The 23207-nt window shown below is 47.5% G+C and overlaps 1 protein-coding gene and 1 non-coding gene across 2 annotated transcripts in view; one reads left to right on the top strand and one right to left on the bottom strand.

Moving 5' to 3' along the window:
- PTGFRN (prostaglandin F2 receptor inhibitor) overlaps positions 1–23207 on the bottom strand; it is a 77677-nt gene that overhangs the window by 42058 nt on the left and 12412 nt on the right. Inside the window, exons 2-3 of the mRNA XM_053591239.1 lie at positions 6348–6716; positions 3406–3819 (exon numbers count right to left, since the gene is read on the bottom strand). Of these exons, the coding sequence (XP_053447214.1) occupies positions 3406–3819; positions 6348–6716 (783 nt within the window). The remainder of the gene's footprint in view (positions 1–3405; positions 3820–6347; positions 6717–23207) is intronic.
- On the top strand, positions 15456–15517 carry LOC128586999 (U7 small nuclear RNA). Its single transcript, XR_008380437.1, has one exon. It is a non-coding gene; the product is annotated as a U7 small nuclear RNA (small nuclear RNA).

Below are 23207 nucleotides of genomic sequence, written 5' to 3'. Positions count from 1 at the left end.
AAACACATTCTTAGGCTCTAAAAATATCAGCAGGAATGTCTCTTTAACAGTGTAGTTCACTTGTAATTTTCTCCAAGCAAGTGGCTATCTTGTAACATAACTAACCATAGACCCTACACATTCTGGATATGGGGGTGTAAAGAACTTTATTATTTAAATGGCTCTGTGCTACTTATCATAACAATATGATAGGAATATGTAAGTTGCCAGCTGTAGACAGAGCAGGTGTTAACACAGAGAGAAAGACCATCTCTCTAGTGTGGTGGGATTTTTAACCTGGGGTCCACAAAGATAATTTAGGGAGTGTGAACTTGAACGGGAAAAAAGTTCCATCTTTGTATTAACTTATACTTAAAATACAGCATCTCCTCCCCTTGTGAAAGTAAGCATCAAACCAGTATGGTGTTACCTGCTCCTGAGACTTTGATGCCAGGAGAAATAACACATATTTTCACATCACATTCTAGTTATTACAGACATCCTGAAATACTATTTACATTCATTGCTATATAGAAATTATAGCTGGCTCTGCACCCGTAGCACAGTGGTTACAGCACTAGCCACATACACCGAGGCTGGCAGGTTCGAACCCTGCCCAGGCCAGCTAAACAACAATGACAACTGCAACAAAAAATGGCCGAGTGTTGTGTTGGGCCCCTGTAGTCCCAACTACTTGGGAGGCTGGGGCAAGCGAATCTCAAGAGAAACGCAAGCCCAAGAGTTTGAGGTCACTATGAGCTGTGATGCCACAGCACTCTACCAACGGAGGGAGACATAGTGAGACTGTCTCAACAAACAAACAAACAAAAACAACAATAAAAAAGAAATTATAGTTGTTAGGCCTGCCACTATATATATATATTTTTTTTATTGTTGGGGATTCATTGAGGGTACAATAAGCCAGGTTACACCGATTGCATTTGTTAGGTACAGTCCCTCTTGCAATCATGTCTTGCAGGCCTGCCACTATATCTTATTATCAATGTGTTTAAAGAAGCATAATATTAGTACAAATTTGTTTTAAAAATATTTTGGTAACCATTTCAATATAATTATTTTTCTTTCTCATCTCCTACATTGTACTTTATGATTTAAAACATGTTAATTCTGAGTAAGGATCTGTGGGCTTCAAAAGATCATTAAAGAGTCCCATGGCACAAAAATGATTACGAACCCCCCGTCTCAGGTGAAAGCCGGACTTTATTTCCTGCCTAATAGGTTTGGAGTGTTTAAGTCTTTCAACTAGATATTATGGGTTCTGGGGTATTTCTGGGGGAAAAAATAGTTTTACAATTGAAATTCCTCCATAAAAATGGAACTTGCTACAAAGCTAACTCTTAACACTTCCGTCTCAATAAAATATATTGTATTGTTGGAGGCAAGCTGTCTATCAGGGTTTTTTTTGTTTTTTTGGATTTTTTTTTAAGGCAGGGTCTCATTCTGTCACCCAGGCTGGGGTGCAGTGGCATGATCAAGATCACGCTCACAGTTCACGGCAACCTCAAAATCTCAAGTTCAAGCACTCCTCCTATCTCAGCCTCCCAAGTAACTGGGACTGCAGGTGTATGCCATCACATTAGGCTAATTTTTTTTTTTTTTTTTAAAGTATTTGTAGAGACAGAATCTTGCTTTGTTGCCCAGGCTGGTTTCAAACTCCTTGCCTCAGTGATCCTTCCAGCTTGACCTCCCAAAGCACTGAGATTGCAGAGCGAGCCACTGCACCCACCCTTGAGTTTTCTTAGGGCAGATTTCAGATACTCTGCTCACTTCTGATACGGAAGGTGACCTGAGTTAATCCGGAAAGCTATGGTTCTAGCCACTGAGACCACACTGAAATACTGGGCAGCTCTTCTTGCTGATGGCCACAGTCACTCAAGAGCCTCAGCTCTGCTTCCACCACTCACTTTCACCAGACCCAGCTCCTGTGCGGTGGTATAAATGTAGGGTGAAGTGCTCAGGGCAATGCACCTTGCACAGACAAAACACTCCTCCTGTGTATTATCTCCTGCCTTCCTCGCCATCTGAGCAGCAGAGTGGTCACCCGTTCACGTTTGTGGTCAGGAAATGAGGCCAGCCAAGGCCTTCCCAGACAGTAGCAGTGGCAGCGGCAGCAGCAGCAAGTACTTGAGATCTGAAGACGACAGACTTCCAGAAAGCCAAGGACACCCATCCATCATCCCCAGCAGGGACCCTGCCCTGCCCTGGTCTTTTCACTTTGTCTCTGCTGAAGCCCAGAGCCCCACGAGGCCTGGCTGTGAGCCTCAAACACCACTGACCCCAGGGCCCGGCACGGCGCTGAACACACTCAGCCTCTCCAAGCACATTAGAATCTCTATTGATGCTGCCGACAGTGAGTCCACAGTAGCCTGTTTTCCTTTTATTCTTAGGTGCTTTAAAATGCAGTTTGTATTTTCTTAATTACTTCTGTAGTTAGAGTAAGGGGGGGTTAAAAAAATCTGATCCACAGGGCGGCACCTGTGGCTCAAAGGGGTAGGGCGCTGGCCCCATATGCCGTAAGTGGTGGGTTCAAACCCAGCCCCGGCCAAAAACTGCAAAAAAAAAATCTGATCCACGATGACAGAACAAAGGACGTCTTGTACATACCCTAGGCTGGATGCTCCCAGGGTATATATGACAGAGGAAAGTGAGAAGCCCAGTCCCACAGAGCTCCTCACCCTGGCAGGGATAACATGTCTGAGAGGCTCTGGAAGGCAGACCTAGAGGGCCTACGTCAGACACGAGGGACATGGGGTGTCCAACCTTTGGGCTACATCAGACACGAGGGACATGGGGTGTCCAACCTTTGGGCTTCCCTGTCCACACTGAAAGAGGAAAAGTTGTCTTGGGCCACATATTAAATACAAAAACACTTACAGCAACTGATGAGCCAAAAGAAAAAAGGTCCATGCACAACTTCTGTGATACCTGCCACCACAGATGATCAAACCCAGCTCTCACATAATCCACAAGCAGGCAGCAGGCCACGCCTGGACACCTCTGTTAGAGGGAGCCAGATACACACCCCAAAAGCTATGGAGAAAGGCACATCCAGGGACTCGCGACACAGCAAACAAGACAAAGCTGAACAAGCCCCTTTGACCACCCGGCCTGACCTCCTCCTGGCTGAGGGGCTGCTGCACTCAGTCTCTGGGGGAAAGAACCGCCTGGGTGTAAGACGACGCGAGCGCTTCCCACCCCCACCAACTCGGATGGAAAGCGGCTGCAAAGCCAGACTATGGGCATGCCCCAAATCCTCACCGCCACCACTCCCTTCGCCCGCACAGGTCAGGCCCACACGGAAAGCAGAAACAGTTCCTGACAGAGGGGACGGAGCAACCGGGCTTAGCTCTCGACCCACCATGGTTCAGCAAGTGACAGGGTCTGACACCGTTTCCAGAAGCTCACCTGTTGGCTGGATCACCAGGGTGGCGACTTCCACGGCCTTTTCTTGGATTTCCTGCCAGCTGCCCTGCTCTGCAATCCATTCGCTGACGATGCACCGGTAGGAGCCCTGGTCGGCGGACAGGGCCCGGGACACGGAGAGGCGGTAGGCGTCGCTTCCCACGGTGTCGAGGCGAACGTCCCCGCTGTGGTAGCGCTGCTCATACCCGGGGCCCGGGTGGAACCTGCCCTCGTGCGTCAGGGTGAGGACACTGCGATGCGCCGGGCCACGGTGCAGCTCCCACTGCAGCGCCAGGTGCGTGTGCGACAGTGACGCGGAGGCCGCGTGGCAGCGCAGCTCGAAGGGCTCCCCCTCTCGCAGGCTCAGGCTGGGCGGGGGCTGCGCGCTGGGGCCCACGTGCAGGGCGTCGGCCAGCACTGCGGGGACAGAGGACAGCGCGTTAGAACCCCGGCCACGGCGGACCCCCTCGGCAGGGCCCGCACGTCCCAGAGCCCTCCACGGCAGTCACGAGTGACCAGAGACAATTTCCTCCTCCCTTCTCTTGTTCTAAGGTCCATATGGACACGTTTTTCCATTGTCTTTTTAGTTTGTTGTTCTTTTCTTTTTTTTTCCGGGGGACGCGGGGTGGTGGTGGGAGCGGGGCCAGGCAGAGTCTCACTTTGTTGCCCTGGGTAAAGTGCTGTCTCCTCATAGCTCACAGCAACCTCAAACTCTTGGGCTCAACTGACTGATCCTCTTGCTCAGCCTCCCATGTAACTGGGACTACAGGCTCCGTCACAACCTCTGGCTATATTTAGAGACGAGCTCAGGCTCTTGCTCAGGCTGGTTTTGAACTTCTGAGCTCAGGCAACCCACCCACCTCAACCTCCCAGAGTGCTAGGCTTACAGGTGTGAGCCACCTCCCTGGGCACATTTTCCCATTTTCATTCATCTGAAATCTCAACTGACCTTCTAACTTGAAAAAGAGGGGGCAGCCCTTTTAGAACTGGGTGGAGAAAGCAGCCTTTGGGAGTTGCCTTGGAAATGTGCTTCTGTCACCCTTAGGCACTGTATTTTAGCCTTCTGTGCCTCAGTTTCCTAAAAGGGAGATGCCAAATGGACCTTCCTCCTACAGTTGACACATGAATTAAAGAGGGCAAGTCCCAGGAATGCACCTGGCACTCAGCAGTCATGATAAAATAACTGGGTATCATTGCTTAGGGCACAGGGCTAGAGTGGGAGCCTGCAGACTCAAAGATAAGGTGACCTACTACAAGTTAGAACTCTAGGAGGGGAGAAAGGATGGCAGTAGCTTCTCCAATCTTTGGAAGGTGAGAGACACAAGAGGATGTCTCTCTCAGGTCAGGAATGCCCAAGAAGGACAGGGTGAGCACAGTCGAGCCACACAATAGGAACAGACCAAGAAAAGCTGAGGCCTCAGTTATTCACTCTCCTAGGGCCTTCAACAGAGTCTAGAAAAACAGAGCCAGAGGTCAAGGAAGTATCAGTGAAGTATGCTGTTTAGGAAAAGAAATAAAAAGCAGTGGATACTGTTACTCTGGTAAGCAGAGGGGGCTCTACCAAGAGCAGGGAACATCTATCAGGCTTGTTTATAAGCTTGACAAGAGAATCCCAAACTACTACTCTTCAGAAACTAATCTGTGTCTTTGAAAAGGGACTACTCCAGATAACATTAAAAAATGCTACCTCTTTATAAGAATGCATCCCAAAGACCCATCCCCACTGTCAATTGAATGTACTGATTTTCCCGTATGTATACCAGTCTGTGAATCTGGCTAATGTGACTCATTTCTCACGGCCAGTTCTTTTCTTAGCACATAGATAAACATCTTTAAGACCCACGAAGCAGCTGGGCATGGTGGCTCACGCCTGTAATCCCAATACTTTGGGAGGCCGAGGTGGGTGGATTGCCTGAGCTCACAAGTTTAAGACCAGCCTAAGCTAGAGTGAGGCCCCGTCTCTAAAAACAGCTGGATGTTTTGGTGGGCGCCTGTAGCCCCAGTTACTTGGGAGGCTGAGGCATGAGAATTGCTTGAGCCCAAGAATTTGAGGTTGCTGTGAGCTCTGAGGGCATGGCACTCTACTGGGGATGACAAAGTGAGATTCTGCCTCAAAAAAAAAGAAAGATAAAGAAAAAAGACCCATGAAGCTGGAGGTCAGACCCTGAACCACCCATGCACCTGCCAGAGGCTCCCCCTGGGCAGTAGTCAGTCTCTCTTATGGTCATGCACCCGTCTTCCTAACCTAGAAAAACACCCTCTTGCTTCTCTTATCTTCCAAAGATTGAGAAAGGTGCTGGGGGGCATTCTCCTTCTGTCCTCCCTCCCACTCAAGATGAGACTCCAAGGGGAGGCAAGGGTGTCTAGAGGTATGACATGTTGCATTATTTAGTTCCAAGGTGAGAAGGATTTGTGGAATTTTTTCTAAAAATTACGGGGTGGCCATAAAGTCCAGGTGCAACTACACACAAAATAAATTGCACCCGGACTTTATGGCCACCCTGTCTATTTAGGATTTTGTATAGGAATAAGGAAGAGGTAATAGAAAGGCAGCTTTCATGTTTAATGTTTTAATACTACTTAATGGACATGGCTGTCGTATCCCCTCATCTAGCTATGGAAGTTCTACAGCTGACCAGTGGTAGAGGCAGCAATTGCACTAGCTGGGCACAGGCACCCTGGCTCCAGAGCAGGGCTCCCCACTATACCATGCTGTCTGCAACTCACTGGCCATGGGATGGTTCAACACCATAGTGGAGTGAAGAGAAAGGGCCTCAGACGTTACCTGGCCCATCCTCTACCTTTAATCAGGGAAGATGCTACCCCTCCACTGGACAGAGGAGAAAGCAAAGCTCCAGAGAATTTAGCCTCTTGACACAGTCACCCACTGCCAAGTGGTAGAGGAAGGTCTCCCCCGGCCTGACTATGCCACATGCAGATCATACCTTTAACCTGCACTGTATCCTCATAGTTGCCCTGGACAGTGGCATCCGTGCTGGGGGTTGAACATTTGTAGTAGCCTTGGTCCGAGGGCTGGACGTTCTTTATGAGGAGCTCCACGGCGTCATTGGCGGTTCGCCTTAGCAGGATGTCGCCCCTGTGCAGCCGCTCCCGGTACAGCTGTGCTGGGAACCCCACCTCCCAGGTACTTGCGAGCTCCACAAAGCTGCTCCCCAAAGATGAGAAGCTCCAATCAAAGTTTTGCTCACTGGGGCCGTCATAGTCGCTGACGTTGCAGGGTATGGCCAGCTCGGTGCCCACCACCCGGACCAGGGTCCCCGCTGGAACTCTCACCACGCGTCCTCGACACAGAGCTGCAATGACAAGAAGGGAAGTACAGGTCTTGGGTCACTCGCTGTCTTCCCAATGTTAACGTGGCAAACCTGTGGATGCTCCTGATCACAGACGCATGGCAGAGATGTGATGCGCAAACTGCTGGCAAAAACGTGTCTGTGTAGAAGGAGGTTAAGCCCATCCCTTAACTCACAAGCTGGAAATACAACCGTAATAAGTATCTCTCACACAACCAGTTTCCCAGGACCAACAGGGAGGAAGATCGGTATTAAAAGTAGGCTAACCATCAACCTGAACAGCCTCTGCCTTCCCATTACTATGCAACATACCATCACTACTCAAATTAATGCGGGAATAGTTTAGGTTTGGGGTGAGAGAAAAGGGCACAGCTAATCAAGTATTTACATTTCTGCCCACCCTATAACAACCCTCATCTCTAGAGACCATTCCCTGGGGCTCCTGAGACCTGATTTACAATGACAGATGCCAATTTTTAAATCCTAGAGCAGCCTGCTGATAAAATGATTTAACTCCTGTTATCTGACATTGCCTATAAATTATTTTTAAAATATGATGATTCTACCCAGTATTAATTTTCTATTTTCTGGCTCATTTCCTTCTTTCTACTCCTTACCCTGATCTAAATTCAGAACGAGGGTGGGAAGCACACAGGGAGGGTGTCTGGCTGGTTGTTGGGCATTATTAGGAGCACGGTGGCTTCCTGCAGGGGATGAGTCCAGTAGACACGCCGAGTTACCCGGCATTCCCGTCCCGGAGCGACAGAACTCACAGGCCTCTCGGTAGGGCCCTCAGGCATTGGCACTGACGCGTCCTCTCAGATTCTCCGTTGCAATGAAGTTCGGCACCATCTCATAGCATATTCACTACCTGTGTTTAGGATTTCAATTTGGACCCAATACATGTGCGTGTCTCCTTCTAGAAGCTCTATGAACGGCAGCGCAGGAAGGCACACAGAAGCACGAGCTCTGAGATCAGGCAGCCTCGCTGAGCTTTGGCCTCTTAACTATAAAACAGGGCAAAAAGGCTTCAGAGACTTACTGAAATAAAATGCCCAGTGACAGGCTGCCAGATAATAAGGGCTCCATACAATGGAGACTTCTATGGTTTATTTTCAATTTTGTGTTTTTATCGTGTGTTATGGGTTGGACTGTGTCCACCACCCAAATTCATATGTTGAAGTCCTGGCCCACCGTACCTCAGAATGTGACCTGACTTGGGAAGAGGGTTGCTATAGTTAGCTGTGATGAGGTGACACTGGAACAAGAGCCCCTCAGGTCATATGACTGGGGCCCTCAGAAAGGGGACAGGGTGGATGCAGACATGCACACAGGGAGAGCGCCATGTGAAGATGAGAGCGGAAACGGAGGTGACCTGCCTGCAAGTCAGGGAATGCCAAACCTGCTGCAAGTGACCAGGAACAAGGCAGGCAGCGTGGACCATGTTCTTTCTCTCAGTGGTTAAAGGAACCGACTCGGCTGACACCTTCATCTTGGACTTGCAGCCTCCCGAATCCCAAGAGCAGAACTTTCTAACGTTTCAGCTGCCCACTGTGTCGGGCTCTGCTGCAGCAGGGCCAGCAGATGAACTTTCACCGGTTTCACTCATGTTTTTCAAACCCAGGTCACCAACCTTTCATTTTGTGAAATGCGTTTATAGTGGCTATGACTGGCACATGTCCTTTTAAAAATGAAATTAAACAGAGTAGAAAACATTATGAGGGCACTGGATTTGGTATGGGTTACCCCAGTAACACTGTCTCATGATATTTTGTTAGGTAAATAAAAGTATGTGTGCACCAGATTATATACCTTAATTTGGTTCAGGAATAGAGCAGAAAAGTTAAGAGACACTGTTATAATGCTGTCTCTTATCTTCTCTACCCATTATCACTGACTTTGGATGGGAAGAAGGATATCTCCGCGTAAGAGTAGCAGTGATGGGGAACAGTGTGGCCCCCTGAGCAGGGCTGCCTCCCTCCCCTCCCAGCCCATCTGGGGATGGGTCCAGAAAAAATTCCAGTTTAAAAAGAAGTTGCTGACCCTTAAACTACATCACGCTCCCTAAAAATAAAACAAAGTTATTGGTACTAGTAACAGAAAAACCACGGGTCACATGTATGTCCATAGAGAATGGTGGCACCAACCCTAAACGCTGAGGAATAGTGCTGGAAGGTGCTACTTTCCTTCTAAGGCAACTTGTGCCCACAGGGTGATACCCGTGACCTCAAACCTACTACTTCTGGCTAACAGGCAGTAGACTCATGGTGGCTGGCCAGCTTTCCTTAACTGCCCCCCAGCTGGGGCTGATGTGCAAGTTCACTTCTGGTGATGGGTGCTGGCAGTAAAACCAGGTAAATCTGAATTCTCCTGGCTCTTTTATGGAAAGACACTTTTGCTTCCAGTGGAGTCAAGGTATTAACAAAGATAAGGTACTATGATGCTGAGCGTGGGCAGTCCTCTAAACCTTACGAGGAAGCCATTCCACAAAAGACCCAGACCAACAGCTGAACCAGAGGTGAGAGAGGGTGCACCCCAGTGATTCCATCCAGCCGTGCCTCCAGAGCCACCCTCATGTGCATGCGCTCCACACACACATATATCCCTCTCCCCGGACATTTCAATTTCTTAAAATTCCACTCACCCACACTTATGTTTCTTGAGCTAATTTCTGTCACTGGAAACTAAAAGAGCATTGAAATACTATACAACTACCCAGCAGGGACCAACTCTCTGAAGCCATCACCACCACAAGTTAACAAAGAGATTAGGTGATCACTTTTTTACATTTGATTTTCGAGATGAAATAATTCCAAATCACTGAAAACTTTCAGAACTTTCTCCATTGTGTGGAGAACCCCCCATAGGCAACACAGGTTAGTGACTTACCTCCTTGTGCCCAAGTTTTCTCATTATGAAATGGAGGTCACCACGCCCCGAGGGCTGTGGTAAGGATTAAAGGAGCTAATATACTTACAGCATTTGAGGCGGGGCTGGCTGGTGGTAAGGGTCTGTGGTTATCTGCAGGGCAGGCTGCCTCTAGAATAAACTTGATCATAATCATCCACCTTGCTTCCTTGGCAAGGTTTACAAAAGAATTACTTAATGTGTAAAGCTTTTCAATTCCTTTCTCTGGCCAAGAAGGTAGCCAGTGTTGACAACGTGCCCACGGGGTATGAGGCTGCATCTGTTGTAAGGTCTCCATCTTTATCCTTAGCAATGGGAGCTTTGGAAACGGATGCAGCTCTTTGTTTCAACTCTACAATCTTTCTTCCACATGGCTATTAAAAAAAATTATCTTTTTAACACAAAAACCCAATGTCACTTCACTGATCAAAAGTGTTTAATGGCTCCTTATCCGTCTTTAGAACAAAATATACCCTTTAGCTATCCTTACCCATTGCCCTGGTTCAAGCCACTATCCCTCTCACCTGCATTACTGCAAAGGCCCTAAATGGTCTCCTGGCTTCCATTCTTGCTCTCTATTCTCAAAAAAAGCAAAAGAATCCCTCCACCCCCACCCCTTTTTTTTTTGTAGAGACAGAGTCTCACTGTACCGCCCTCAGGTAGAGTGCCGTGGCGTCACACGGCTCACAGCAACCTCTAACTCTTGGGCTTACGCGATTCTCTTGCCTCAGCCTCCCGAGCAGCTGAGACTACAGGCGTCCGTCACAACGCCCGGCTATTCTGTTGCAGTTTGGCCGGGGCTGGGTCCGAACCCGCCACCCTCGGCATAGGGGGCCGGCGCCCTACTCACTGAGCCACAGGCGCCGCCCCCCCCCCTTTTTTTTTTTGAGACAGAGTCTCACTTTGTCGCCCATGGTAGAATGCTGTGGCATCATAGTTCATAGCAACCTCAAACTCTTGGACTCAAGAGATTCTCTTGCCTCAGCCTCCCAAGTAGCTGGGACTTGCCACAACGCCTGGCTATTTTTATAGAGACAGGGTCTCGCTCTTGCTCAGGCTGGTCTCCAGCCCATGAGCTCAGGCAATCCACCCACCTCGGCCTCCCAGAGCGCTAGGATTACAGGAGTGAGCCACAGCACCCGGCCTCAAAAGAATCTCTTAAAAAATTAAGTTGCATCATATCTTACTCTGCTTAAAACTCTCTAATCACTTCCCATCTCATGCAGATAAAAGCCCAAATCCTTACAGAGGCCATCAAGACCTCACAGGATCCGGCCCTCGTTGTTCCTTGGACCTCACATCTGCTGTTCTCTCTCTAGTATACTCCAGCCATGCTTTCCTCCCAAGGGTCTGCCCACTGCAACCTCAGGGCCTTTGCATATCCCCTCAAACCATAACACTCTCAGATATTCACCCCACTGGCTTTTTATAGCAACGTGACCTTCTTAATGAGGCCTTTTCCAGCCACCCTAAAGTGGCACCCCTTCCATTCTTGCTCCTGCCAAATTTTCATCAGTTATCACGATGTATATATGTCACGTGAGTTTATATATTTTTACTATGACTTGTTGTCTATCTCTTCCCACTAGAATGTAAGCTTCTGGTTTGTTCACTGCTGAATTCCCGTGCCTAGAACAGAGGCTGGTATGTAGCAGTCCTTCAATAAATATTTGTTAAATGGAAGAATAAATAAAAGACATACACAACCACTCACGATCTTGCTCATGGCTACCTCTCCAGCTTCATCTCCTACCATTCTCCCATCTTCTAATGCTTGTATCAAATAAAACAAACAACCATTCACTTTCTGGAAATGTCATGCTCTCTTGTGCTCCACAGCCTCTGCTTCTGTGCCTCCTTCCCCAGGAATACCATCCCAGCAATCTCTTCGTCCTCCTGCAAGAGGCAGCTGTAGCCCCAGCTCCACTGCAAAGCCTTCCCCATCTCCCAAGGGATCACTTAGGTACTCCTTCCTCCGTGTTCCACTCAACCTGCAAAAGTACCTTCACTATCAGCTCTGTTATAGTGCCGCTGGGAGAAGTAAAGCAGATATGAACAGATGCTAGAAAGATCAAATTCTAATCTGAAAAGATCCAAACCCGAGCAGCAGTCTTGCAAGCAGAATGGAGATGTCCCCTCATCCATGCAAATCAAGATTTTAAATTTTGGTAACAAAATTTCAACTTGCCACTGGCAACAATCTGGTATTTAGCACAGATTTCCTTTTAATATTGTTAAATAACAGCTAATGATATTTAAAAATAAATAAAACTTGCAGAAAATAAAGCATATGGCTCTTTTCACATTAAAAGGAATATCTACAGAGCCATATGTTGCCAATTTTTGTCAAAACCTTTTGTAACAGTTGATAACTGAGGGAAAATTTTCTAATTTCTATCAGTGTTTCAAATTAAGAATCACACACTCTTCTATATTTGAACTGCATTAGTTAACGTCCCGAAAAATGTCTTTACCAAATGACAATTCATAATTATGACTTCATTTGTTTCCAAGAAGAAAAATTCAAACAAAAACCATTTTCATCCTTAAAAGTACTATTAAGGACACTAGTGTTTTGTTCAATGATGCAAAAATCTACATGATGAAATTCCATTAAAATTTAGTGCCAGAAAAAAATACCTGTTGATGGACCATAGTACATTCTTTTCCCAGAAAACAAAAAACGTATAGATTTCTGGGCCCAATTACCACAGGCTCACAGTAGCTTTGATACTTAAGACAAAGTAAGGGCACTTTAATACACATAACCTTTGTGCAGCAGGCTTCTAAGTTAACTCATTAGTAATCACAATTACAAGTGGCCTGCATCAGGTAGCAATGCCCTGGTTAGATTAGACCCACCTAGGTAAGTCTCAGAAACCCAGACATTCCCTGAATAACCTGCTGAAGTTCCAGAACAGCTACAGAGGGACTCAAACCCAGGTTTATCTGGCCAATGCACTGTACCATCAAGCCAAAGGGGGACTAGGTTGGTTTGCCTTTAAATGCATTGTATGTTATCCCCTTCTGTTTATATTTATTGTCTTTGATCTGAATAGGAAGAAGAAATAGCATAAAATTCCACATAAAATATTTCAAATTCTCCAAGAGCAATGTGAACCAGATAGGCAGCAAGGTAACACAGAAATGGGCAACTGGGAGAAGAAATATTACATATTCTCAAATGTGAAGTAGATAGATAGATGGGAGAAATAGAGAAATGGGATTGTTAAAAATAATTTCCAATTTCTTAAGTTTCTTTTTTCCTGATACGCCACAGTCATTAAGTGATGCCAACTCTAACATCACACATACCTTGTATTCACACCAAAAAAGGTAGAGGATTTTATTCCAAAATCACATGGGGAGACTTTTGGAAGGCCTGTGCTCTGACTTCTCAGCAATAGGTAATTAACAACTAAGAGTTAATTATTTCCAGATTACCATTTCCCTTGGAATACTCAAGAAACTAATCAAATGCCTTCAAATTTTCTCTTATCATGTGGAATAGATAGGGATAGGCAGAAAAAGCCAGGCAAGTTTTTCAAGGTAAACAATTACACAATGTTTATTTCTGCAAGTGTGCTTGGCAACTGTGAGTCACTAAAGAGACAAGCCAGCAAACATTATTTATCTGCCCTTCCCAAGTCTTCCTGATATCCATAGGAAACAGATTTTATGTCCCAGTTTATCATTAACATTCTTCTAAATCAAGACCTTCAAAGCAGAGCATATCTGCAAAGAATTCTTGTAATTGTCTCTATTATTGCTCAAATGTTATCATTTCACTGAGCTGCAAACAATCTGACTTTCCAATCTGAACCATTTGTAAGATAAGCATCAGCAGTTATCGAATCCAGGGGTCCAGGTAAAGCTAAAATACTGAAACTAAAGAGCTTAAGGTGTTTCGGTTTGCCTTGTAAATAGATGCTGAAATCCCACTTTCTGAGTCCCTACAAGGCCTTTAAGAGAGACTAGGGGCCTATGGGTTTCCCTATGGAGTTCCCACTCCACACGTAAGCCAGAAGTGAACATATAGAAAGTCAAACTTGTAAAACCTTGTAGAATTGGAGGATCTGGCTCAACAAAAGAAAGACCTTTGTCTCCTCAAGTCTGCCGCTGAGAGGCATCACGCCAACCTGCATCTAGGCGGCCCCTGAGTGATGGAAACGCAGCCGTGTACACTGAACACGTTACAGGCAGCAGAGCATGTGCAAGGAAGTCACATATGGCAAGATTCCAAAACCCCAGCCAGAAGCTCACGAGGTTCTACTGGAGTAGCATGTGTAGTCATTAAAAAAAGAAAAAGTTCAGCTAAAACCTCAGTGCGATATGCTAGACAAATATAATATCACCCATTCAACAAACAACTACTGAGCAAAAAGCTCCTGTACTAGGTGATAAGTGAGGCTGAAGGATCTTCTTTTCAGGCACCTACAGTATGCTAAGGGTCACGAGGTGTACATGGAAACTTCTATACAAGGGTTGAGTGTCCCTTGTCTGAAATACTTGGGACCAGAAACGTTTCAGATTTCGGATTGTGGAATATTTGCATTTTACTGGCTGAGCATTCCAAATCCAACAATCCAAACTCTGAAATATTCCAATGAGCATTTCCTTTGAGTATCACGTCAGCACTCAAAAAAGCTTTGGATTGGCCAGGTGCAGTGACTCACTGCTATAATCCTAGCACTCTGGGAGGCCAAGGCGGGTAGATTGCTTGAGCTCAGGAGTTTGAGACCAGCCAGAAAAAGAGTAAGACCCTGTCTCTACTAAAAATAGAAAAAATGAGCTGGATGTTGTGGAGAGCACCTATAGTCCCAGCTACTCAGGAGCCTAAGGCAAGAAGATCAGCGTGCCCAACCTCAACCTGTGAGGTTGCTGTGAGCTATGATGACACCAGGGCACTCTACCCAGGGCAAAAGAGTGTGATTCTGTCTGGAAAAAAAAAAAAAAAGTTCTGGATTTTGGGGCATTTCAGATTTTGGATTGCCACATTAGGGTTGCTCAACCTGTGTAAGGAAGGGTCTAAGTAACCGGAGAGAGGCAGGAACAAGTGCCACAGAGTCCAAAAGAGAGTGAGGGCATTTCTATTCAAAGGGATTAGTGAAAAGCTTCAGGCAATGTCAATATTGGGCCTTTGAAACATGGCTGAGTGACGGGCAGGTTGAACAGAGGACACTGAGGAGGAAAGTGACCAGATATGAGGAGTAACATAAATAAAGACCTGGAAGGGAACATGAGGGGACATGTGGAGAGGGGTGAAGACAGGGCATTAACGCAGTGTATCGGGAGCAGACTGGAGTGGCGACATGGAGGCCGGAGATGATTCGGGAGCCCTCTAGCAGATGACCGGGGACAGGTAACAAGAACCCAAGCCAGGGCCGTGTGGGAAGGAGAGGCAGGCGCTAGAGAGCCGGGCAGAGGAGAGCTACTGGCCGACCTGCGAGGTGAGAGGGAAGCCAAAGGGAAGCTCACAGCTGGTGAAACAGCTTTCTAAAGGAACACAGTGGAGAAAATAGCAAGATTTCTGCCATGTTGAAATAGCCACCAGGCAAATGGAACGGAAACCCCTAAAAGGTATTTCAGCCTGACATGAACGTGGAGTCACAGGCACGCAGGGAGGGGGCAGAGAGGAGAGCTGACCGCAGTGAAGGTGTGGGAGCCGATGGGGTCACCAAGAGACGGAGATGAGCGCAAGGGACAAAACCAGTGAGCTCCCACATTTAAGACACAAGCACAAGGAAGAGTCTGCAAAGGAACAGCAGCCAGTTGGGAAGAAAACCAGGAAAGGCTTACGTCCTAGCAGTCAAGAGACGCAAGAATTTCAGGAAGAAGTGTTACAGCTCCTTTAGGATATGTCAGGCAGGTTTTCTGGTCTCTACCAGAAGACCCTCCTACCCCACCCCCAAAAAAAGAATTTCAAGAAGAAAGGGGCTGAGAGCGTCACTGACTTGTACGCACGGACATGCCCACCCACTTGTTCCTGGTGGCCTGCGTGCTGCTCTGAGAGTTAAGGCAGGAGCTGTCTCCCGCCCACGTCTGCGCCCTGCACAGTACCTACAGCAGACTCCTAGTACGTATGTCTCTGCTTGGGGAAAATAGCAACAGCAAGCAGTGCCAAAAATGCAGAAAAGTCTAGGAAGATGGTACTGAGAAAAGACACCTGAACTGGCGACTAAGTAGTCACTGGCAGCCTCCACAGAAGTGCGCTTTCAGTGACGGGTGTGGGATTTGGAGACTAAGAGCCAGGGGAGAGAGAATGACCGGAAATGCAGGGAAGAAAGGGTACAGCCCCGAAAAAGGCACTGAAGCAGAGAAGAAATGGGGCACAAGCCAGCCAGCAGCCGCCACCACACCTTCCAGGCACGGGATGCACGGCCAAGAGGCCCTGCCTGCGAGCAGCCCGTGTCCTGGTAAGGAGGGAGTGAGGAAATAAACTGCACATGCTCTCATGTCAGGGGAAGGACTGAGGGTGAGGTGTGGTCGGGAAAGGCCTCTCTGAGAGGTCAGATTAGAGTGAAGAGGGAGAGGGACTGTGTTCTGGGGCAGGACTGCTACAGACAGAGCAGCGAATAGAAAGACACGATGATGGGCAAGTCTGGGGCATCCAAGTGACAGAAAGGAGATCAGCATGGCTGGGTTACAATGAAGGAGGGGCCAGGGCCTTGCATTCTTGTTGAAACAGGAAGCACACAGACAAGCAACTTTGTGGTAGGCAAAGCCAGAGTCCTCTTCTGGCCATTGAAAGTCTGAGATCATTGGACACCAAGTGGCGATGCGATGGAGTGGGCAGCTGGATAAATAAGTCTGGAACCAGCGGGGTGTCCAAGCTGGAGTAATTCACTGAGGAGTCACCAGCACATAGACAGTATACAAAGCCACAGACTGCACGGGATGACAGAGGACAGAGCATGCACAGAGGGGCAAAGAGAGCCAAGGATACAGCCCTCACTTCCTTCAGGTTAGAAGAAAAGGATGTATACAAATACAGAAAAGTTCTGAGGCAAAAGGTTTGAGGTACCCTTGCTATGTCTCTACTGCCTCAGTAAGGTAGTAGAAAGAGGTTCAGATGCTAATGATGAGAAGGTTTGTCACGGCTGTAATCCCAGCACCCTGGGAGGCCCAGGCAGGTGGATAGCCTGAGCTCACAAGTTCAAGACCAGCCTGAGCAAGTGCAAGACTCCCGTCTCTAAAAATAGCCAGGTGTTGTGGTGGGTGCCTATAGTCCCAGCTACTCTGGAGCTGAGACAAGAGAATCACTTGAGCCCAAGAGTTTGAGGTTGCTGGGAGCTATGATGCCATGGCACTCTACCGAGGGCAACAAAATGAGACTGTCTCAAAAAATAAAAAAAAAAAAGGTGAAAGAATTCTGAGTGATAACAAGGCCAGGTGTGGCCCTTAAGTCTCACAATCTGCTCTTAATCCCAGGAGCTGAGATCACCCTTGAAAGTCTGAGTCCTTGCAAGTCTATGCTGGGCTACAGGAACACCAGGAAGGGTGACTAAGACCAGTGTGACTGACAGGCTAAAAGGGTAAGAAAGGGTGATCCGGAGACTTAAACCTTGCTGTCACTTAACATTCACATGACAGTTTCAGGCTCGGGTGGTATCTGGAGTGATTTATATCTAGAAATTTTCTGGCTTTCACACATGTGTTCCCCTAGGGCGAAGGAGATTAGAAAGGAGCTGATACAAGGGAGACTGTACACGGCATCCGATGGATGGGCTCCTCACAGCCGATGCAACTTTTCTTCCTTTTGATGCCAAGATAACCATCACCTCCTACATTACAGACAAGAATGGCACGGAAGGCAGGAAGAGACGCCACGCTACCAACAACTGAGAAACAAAACTGCCAGTCACTTTGTAAAGATGGGCTCATTAACTAACTGAACTCCCTCTCGCTAGCGAAGCGCTGGATCATGACGACAAGGCTTCCAGTTCTGTGGCCTCTGAGATCCTGGGAGGCCAGAACCAAGCTGACTCTTCAATGCCACATTATGAACGTGGGGTTTTGTTCTGTGTCACCTCGGCCAAGCCAGAACTACCTTCCCCGGGGTCCTCTCCTCTGAGCAGCTCCATGCTGGAGGTGTGCAAAATAGAATTTCATGTGAGGTTTGGGAGGTGGAAGTAGACCGGAAGCCCCTGCACTCCCCCTGGGGGTCCTTGTGGTCAAAGACAGTGAGAAGGGCACAGGTGCTAGTGGGCACCAGCTTGTCCTTGCTCTTTCTGCTCCTATTTTCTTCCCAAATGCCATTCTTACGGAGCCACATGATCCCAATGCCACCAGACACTTGGCTGCAATCTCATAGCAAAGACCCCTGAACCAGCCCACACTCCCTGGCTTCCAGCTACCTCTGTAAGCTTCTACCACCATCACCCCCAGCTTGACTGTTCATCTGCGTCCCTCGCTGGTCTGCGACCCTGGAGGGGCTGCTCACCACAGGCCAGGTGCAGTGGCTCATGCCTGTAATCCTAGCACTATGGGAGGCCAAGGAGGGTGGATTGCTTGAGCTCAGACCAGCCTGAGCAAATGGGAGACCCTGTCTCTACTAAAAATAGAAAAATTGAGGCAAGAGGATTGCTTGAGCCCAAGAGTTGGAGGCTGCTGTGAGCTATGATGTCACAGCACTCTACCAAGGGCGACAGCTTGAGACTCTGTCTCAAAAAAAAGAAAAGAAAAAAATTGTCCACCCTGCCGGTGCTTCAGGATGGTGACCAGTGACTTTTCCCCGAAACTCTAACTCTCCAGATCTTCACTCCCCCAGTTCCCTCCATAACTGTGTAAAGTACAGTTCCTCTAATAAATGCCTATCCCATAATATTTAGAGTGGCCCTGCTTCCCTGATGGAACCCTCACTAACATAGTAAACCACATACTGAGTAGACAGCTTTGCCTTTAAGGACTCAGTAATTGTCCAAAACCACCTTTCATTTATAGAATTGCTTTAGTTTGCAAACCCCAATCACATGATTTAATACTCAAGCTTGAGAGGATTAAATAAGGAAACTGAGGTTCCGAGAAGTTGTGTGACCAAACAATAATAAAAAAAATAATAAGATGCAAAAACCACTTAGAGGCAATCTGTACCAATGAGTAACAAAAAAAACCCTCCATAAACATGAAATGATTTAAACAATTCTCCATCCAAAGACCAGAGATAGAAAAGGCTGAGATAAGATCTATCCACAAGGATTATTTTAGAGCATTCTACAAAATTAACAGCTGCTAGAGGCCCAAGCACTGCCCAGCATCCCTCACTACTCAGCCATTTTTAATCCTCTCCATGTTCACACTGGCCAACATTGTCTGCCAAGTTCTGTGTGAACACCTGGTCCTGCTTTCAGCCTCCAGTTTAAGAGAACGGGGGATTCTTACTGGGCTTAAGCTTGCATATGAGCATGAAGGACACCGAGATAACTGGTAAACTTCTCCCCCACTCCCTACTTTGGGCAGCTTTGTCCTCTCTCCCCTTATCTGACCAATTCCTATAACCATTTTCTTTTTTCTTTCTTATTTTTGAGACAGAGTCTCACTCTGTTGCCCTGGGTTCAGTGCTGTGGCATCATAGCTCACAGCAATCTCAAACTCTTGGGCCTGAGCAGTCCTCTTGCCTCAGCCTCCTGAGTAGCTAAGACTATGGGCTTCTGCCACAACACTCAGCCAGATTTTCTATTTTTAGTAGAGATGGGGTCTCCATCCTAAGGCTGGTCTGGAACTCCTGAGCTCAGGCAAGCCACCCACCTTGGCCTCCCAGAGTGCTAGAATTATAGGTCTGAACCACTGTGCCCAGCCCCTAAATCCATTTCTGTTCTTTTGCCTTGTTTTTTTTTTTTTTTTTTTTTTTTTGTGGAGACAGAGTCTCACTTTATGGCCCTCGGTAGAGTGCTGTGGCCTCACAGCAACCTCCAACTCCTGGGCTTAAGCGATTCTCTTGCCTCAGCCTCCCGAGTAGCTGGGACTACAGGCACCAGCCACAATGCCCGGCTAATGACTATGTTTTTCATTCATACATCTTTTGCGTCTGCCCCAAGTGCTTTCAGGAAACTTTCCTGCCTTTTTTTTTTTTGAGATAGAGTCTCACTATGTCCCCCTTGGTAGAGTGCCATGGTGTCATAGCTCACTGCAACTTCCAACTCTTGCCTCAGCCTCCTGAGTAGCTGGGACTACAAGCACCCGCCACAATGCCCGGCTATTTTTTTTTGGTTGCAGTTCAGCTGGGGCTGGGTTTGAACCCGCCACCCTCGGTATATGGGCCCGGCGCCTTACCGACTGAGCCACAGGCGCAGCCCCTCCCCAGCAACCCTTAAGCCTGCCCTCGACCTTTACAGATGTGCAGCCAGATGCTATGGGTGATGAAGGGTCCCTGCCCAACTTCCTTGATGAGGCTCAGTAGTGACCATTTGGCTTGCAAAGAACTGAGAAGAAAACTACTAAGGAAAACACTTTAACTACATCAAGCTTGTATTTCGTTCCTTCGTTGGGCAATCCTTTGCCGCATACCTGTGTGCAGAACCACATCATCAAAGACACTGATGAGTTGACACCCAGCCAAATGTCAGATGATGATGGAACAGCATGTCCGCCTCATAGAAAAGCTGGGAGGGAAGGAGTCCTCCAACAAGATGAGGCTCTTTTAAAACATCAAGTAAATAATGAAAATGAGACCACTTTAGGGAAGGCAGAACCAGAAAAAAAATAGACAAATTCACCCACACTGTCAAGCTTACACCCCTTCAAGTGGCATGCAAGCCTCTTCAGTCTGACAACTTTCCCTCTAAAGAACCTACAACTCAAGCCTCCACTCCAGCTGCAAAAAACTGCTTTCTTCGTTCATTACAAATGAACACACTCTTACAAATGGGTGTATTTTTCCCCCGTGCTCTGTCCTCTGCCTTAAACAAATTACCCACCGATTCTCTGACAGAAAAAAACCTTCTGATCCTCAAGACTTAACAAGCTTAAGTGAGTCTAGCTTCCTAAAGCCTTTTCTGATGCCCAGGCGGTGTTCAGAAGGTGCTCACATACCACCACCATCACCCCCAGCTTGACTGCTCATCTGCCTCCCTCGCTGGTCTGTGACCCTTAGGGCCCTCTCACCACAGCCCTCACCCAGCAACATGCCAGGTGATGCCATGACAATGGTCACTCCTATCTCAAAAAGCTTCTGGAACTTTAGAGCCAGAACTGATATCTGGATCATCAACCAGGTGGGTTAAGAGGAGCTACTTAATGTTGTTAGTTTCAGAAACAACCTGTCATCAGTGAACTTTCAAAAAGCTCTTCGTGGGCTAGGCAAGGTGGTTCACACTTGCAGTCCCAGAGGCAGATGGATGACGTGAGCTCAGGAGTTCAAGGCCAGCTCTGACCAAGAGTGAGACCCTTGTCTCTAAAAAAAAGCTGGGCATTTGTGCTGGGCACCTGTAGTCCCAGCTACTCAGGAGGCTGAGGCAAGACGATCACTTGAGCCCAAGATTTGAGGTTGCTGTGAGCTATGACACCATGGCACTCTACTGAGGGCAAAAGAATGAGACTCTGTCTCAAAAAAGAAAAAAAGCTCTTAACCAAGCTCATCCCAGGAAGTGAGAAGCATGTGGCTGGAGCCGCCGTGACACACAGCATTAGCTGAAAGTAGTTCTGACACCTCAGGAAAGGGACACAGTGTCAGTACCACAAACCCCACGTTGCCCCCACATCGATTGTATTCCACTCTAACCTGGGACTGCTCTGGGTCCTTACAAAAGGTTCCCATGCAGACGTGGCACTAAAGCCTTTGAAAATGCACAGGTGGAGGAGACATGTGATGACAGGAACGTGCACAGCACCAGGTCTGGTTTCTTACCTTATCTGCAAAAGCCTCTTCCTAAAGTGCCCGGATAACTCCTCTTCTCTCTAAACATCTGGCATTTGGTGGGGGGTGGGAGTGGGGGGTGTCTCTAAGCACCCTCAAATACTTCTTCCACAGCACTTCTCTTCCTGAGTATATGTCACACCTCCACCTTTAGAGTGGCAGCTACAGGAGTAGAGGGACTGTGTCTGCGCCTTTATGGGCCCCAAGCTCTAGAATATGCCTGGCTCGGGGAAGACAACAGTGAACCAGGCAGTGAGAAGAGGCACATGCCGTAGGCAGCTGCACCCCTGCCCCTTCCTTCAGACATGGCTCAACACGGGCGGTTTGCTAGAACCCTGATGACACGCAGGCAGTCTGTGGTTGAAGAAACCCAGCCACAAGGCGTTTGAAGCATGCCCTGGGACTGAACAGGTCCGCTTCTCTAGACTGTGCACGACCAGGACGAAGCCAGGAAGGGAGCAGATGTCAGAGGTCGTATCAACCCCACGAAGGGAGGAAGGGGTGGAGGGAGTGGGAGACAATAGTGAGAACCCACGAGCCATCTCTCTTCCACCCGAGCTGCCAAGGAAAGAACTGAGAAAACCCACAAGAGGAAGAATGCAGACTTTGTCCCCCCTCCTTTTTCATGTGTGGGCTCCGTTCTCTTCTTCTCTACCACAAAAACCTCTTAGAAATGAAGTTGCAAGCAATTCTTTCCAAAATAGAAACAAAAACAGATAATAAGCACATGGGTGAAAGACAGTAAGGTGCACAGATAACTTCTGCTCCCTTCATGACTTAAGGCCACAATGTTAGATATTTATTTCATATAGATATTGTATGTATCATTCATACATACATGCGAATCATGTGTGTATAGTACATACGTGTATAGTATGCATATCATCTATATTACAGGTGTTTTCCAAACCCATAAATTAATTCAGTTATTCAAAGACTCAAGTTCCTACTCACTTAACTTGGCAAAAATAGACCTGGTCCTGCTTCCGAGGTGCTTGCAGCCTGGGGTCAGACAGACAAAACACTCATCCTAATAAACGGACCGTCGTGAACCCTGTGCTCTGGGGAGTGTGTCTCTGGGGAAGATGGCAGGGAGCTGGCAGAGGCTGGCCTTTGCCACTGGCAGCAGATGGGTGTCCTCGTCCCTCTGGGGAAGTCAGGACTCACTTGAAATCCAAAGAATCAAACAACTAGAAGTAATTTTAAGGCAAATATATAAACCAAAGAAAGGCAATGTGGGCTCGGCGCCTGTAGCTCTGTGGCTAGGACGTCAGCCACATATACCCAGGCTGGTGGGTTCAAAACCAGCCCAGGCCTGCCAAACAACAGTGACAACTACAACAAAAAAATAGCTGGGCATTGTGGCAGGTGCCTGTAGTTCGAGAAAGAGAGAGAGAGAAAGGTGCACATCTATCTTCTAGCCATTCCTAAGGGCATAAATCAGGCGTCCTCAAACTTTTTAAACAGGGGGCCAATTCACTGTCCCTCAGACCGATGGAGGGCCAGACTATAGTTTAAAACAAAAAACTATGAACAAATTCCTATGCACACTGCACGTATCTTATTTTGAAGTAAAAAACAAAATGGGAACAAATACAATTCACGCCACTTCATGTGGTCTGCAGGCTGCAGTTTGAGGACGCCTGGCATAAAGGGAGGGATATTTGGGAAGCCTTTAAGAGGAGGCATCAAAACGTGAACAGGTGCTCCGTGCCCACACTCTGAGGCCTTAA

This window comes from Nycticebus coucang, chromosome 5, assembly GCF_027406575.1.
Source record: "Nycticebus coucang isolate mNycCou1 chromosome 5, mNycCou1.pri, whole genome shotgun sequence".
In the NCBI taxonomy this organism is placed as follows: Eukaryota; Metazoa; Chordata; class Mammalia; order Primates; family Lorisidae; genus Nycticebus; species Nycticebus coucang.
This window is presented reverse-complemented; position numbering and strand designations above follow the sequence as displayed.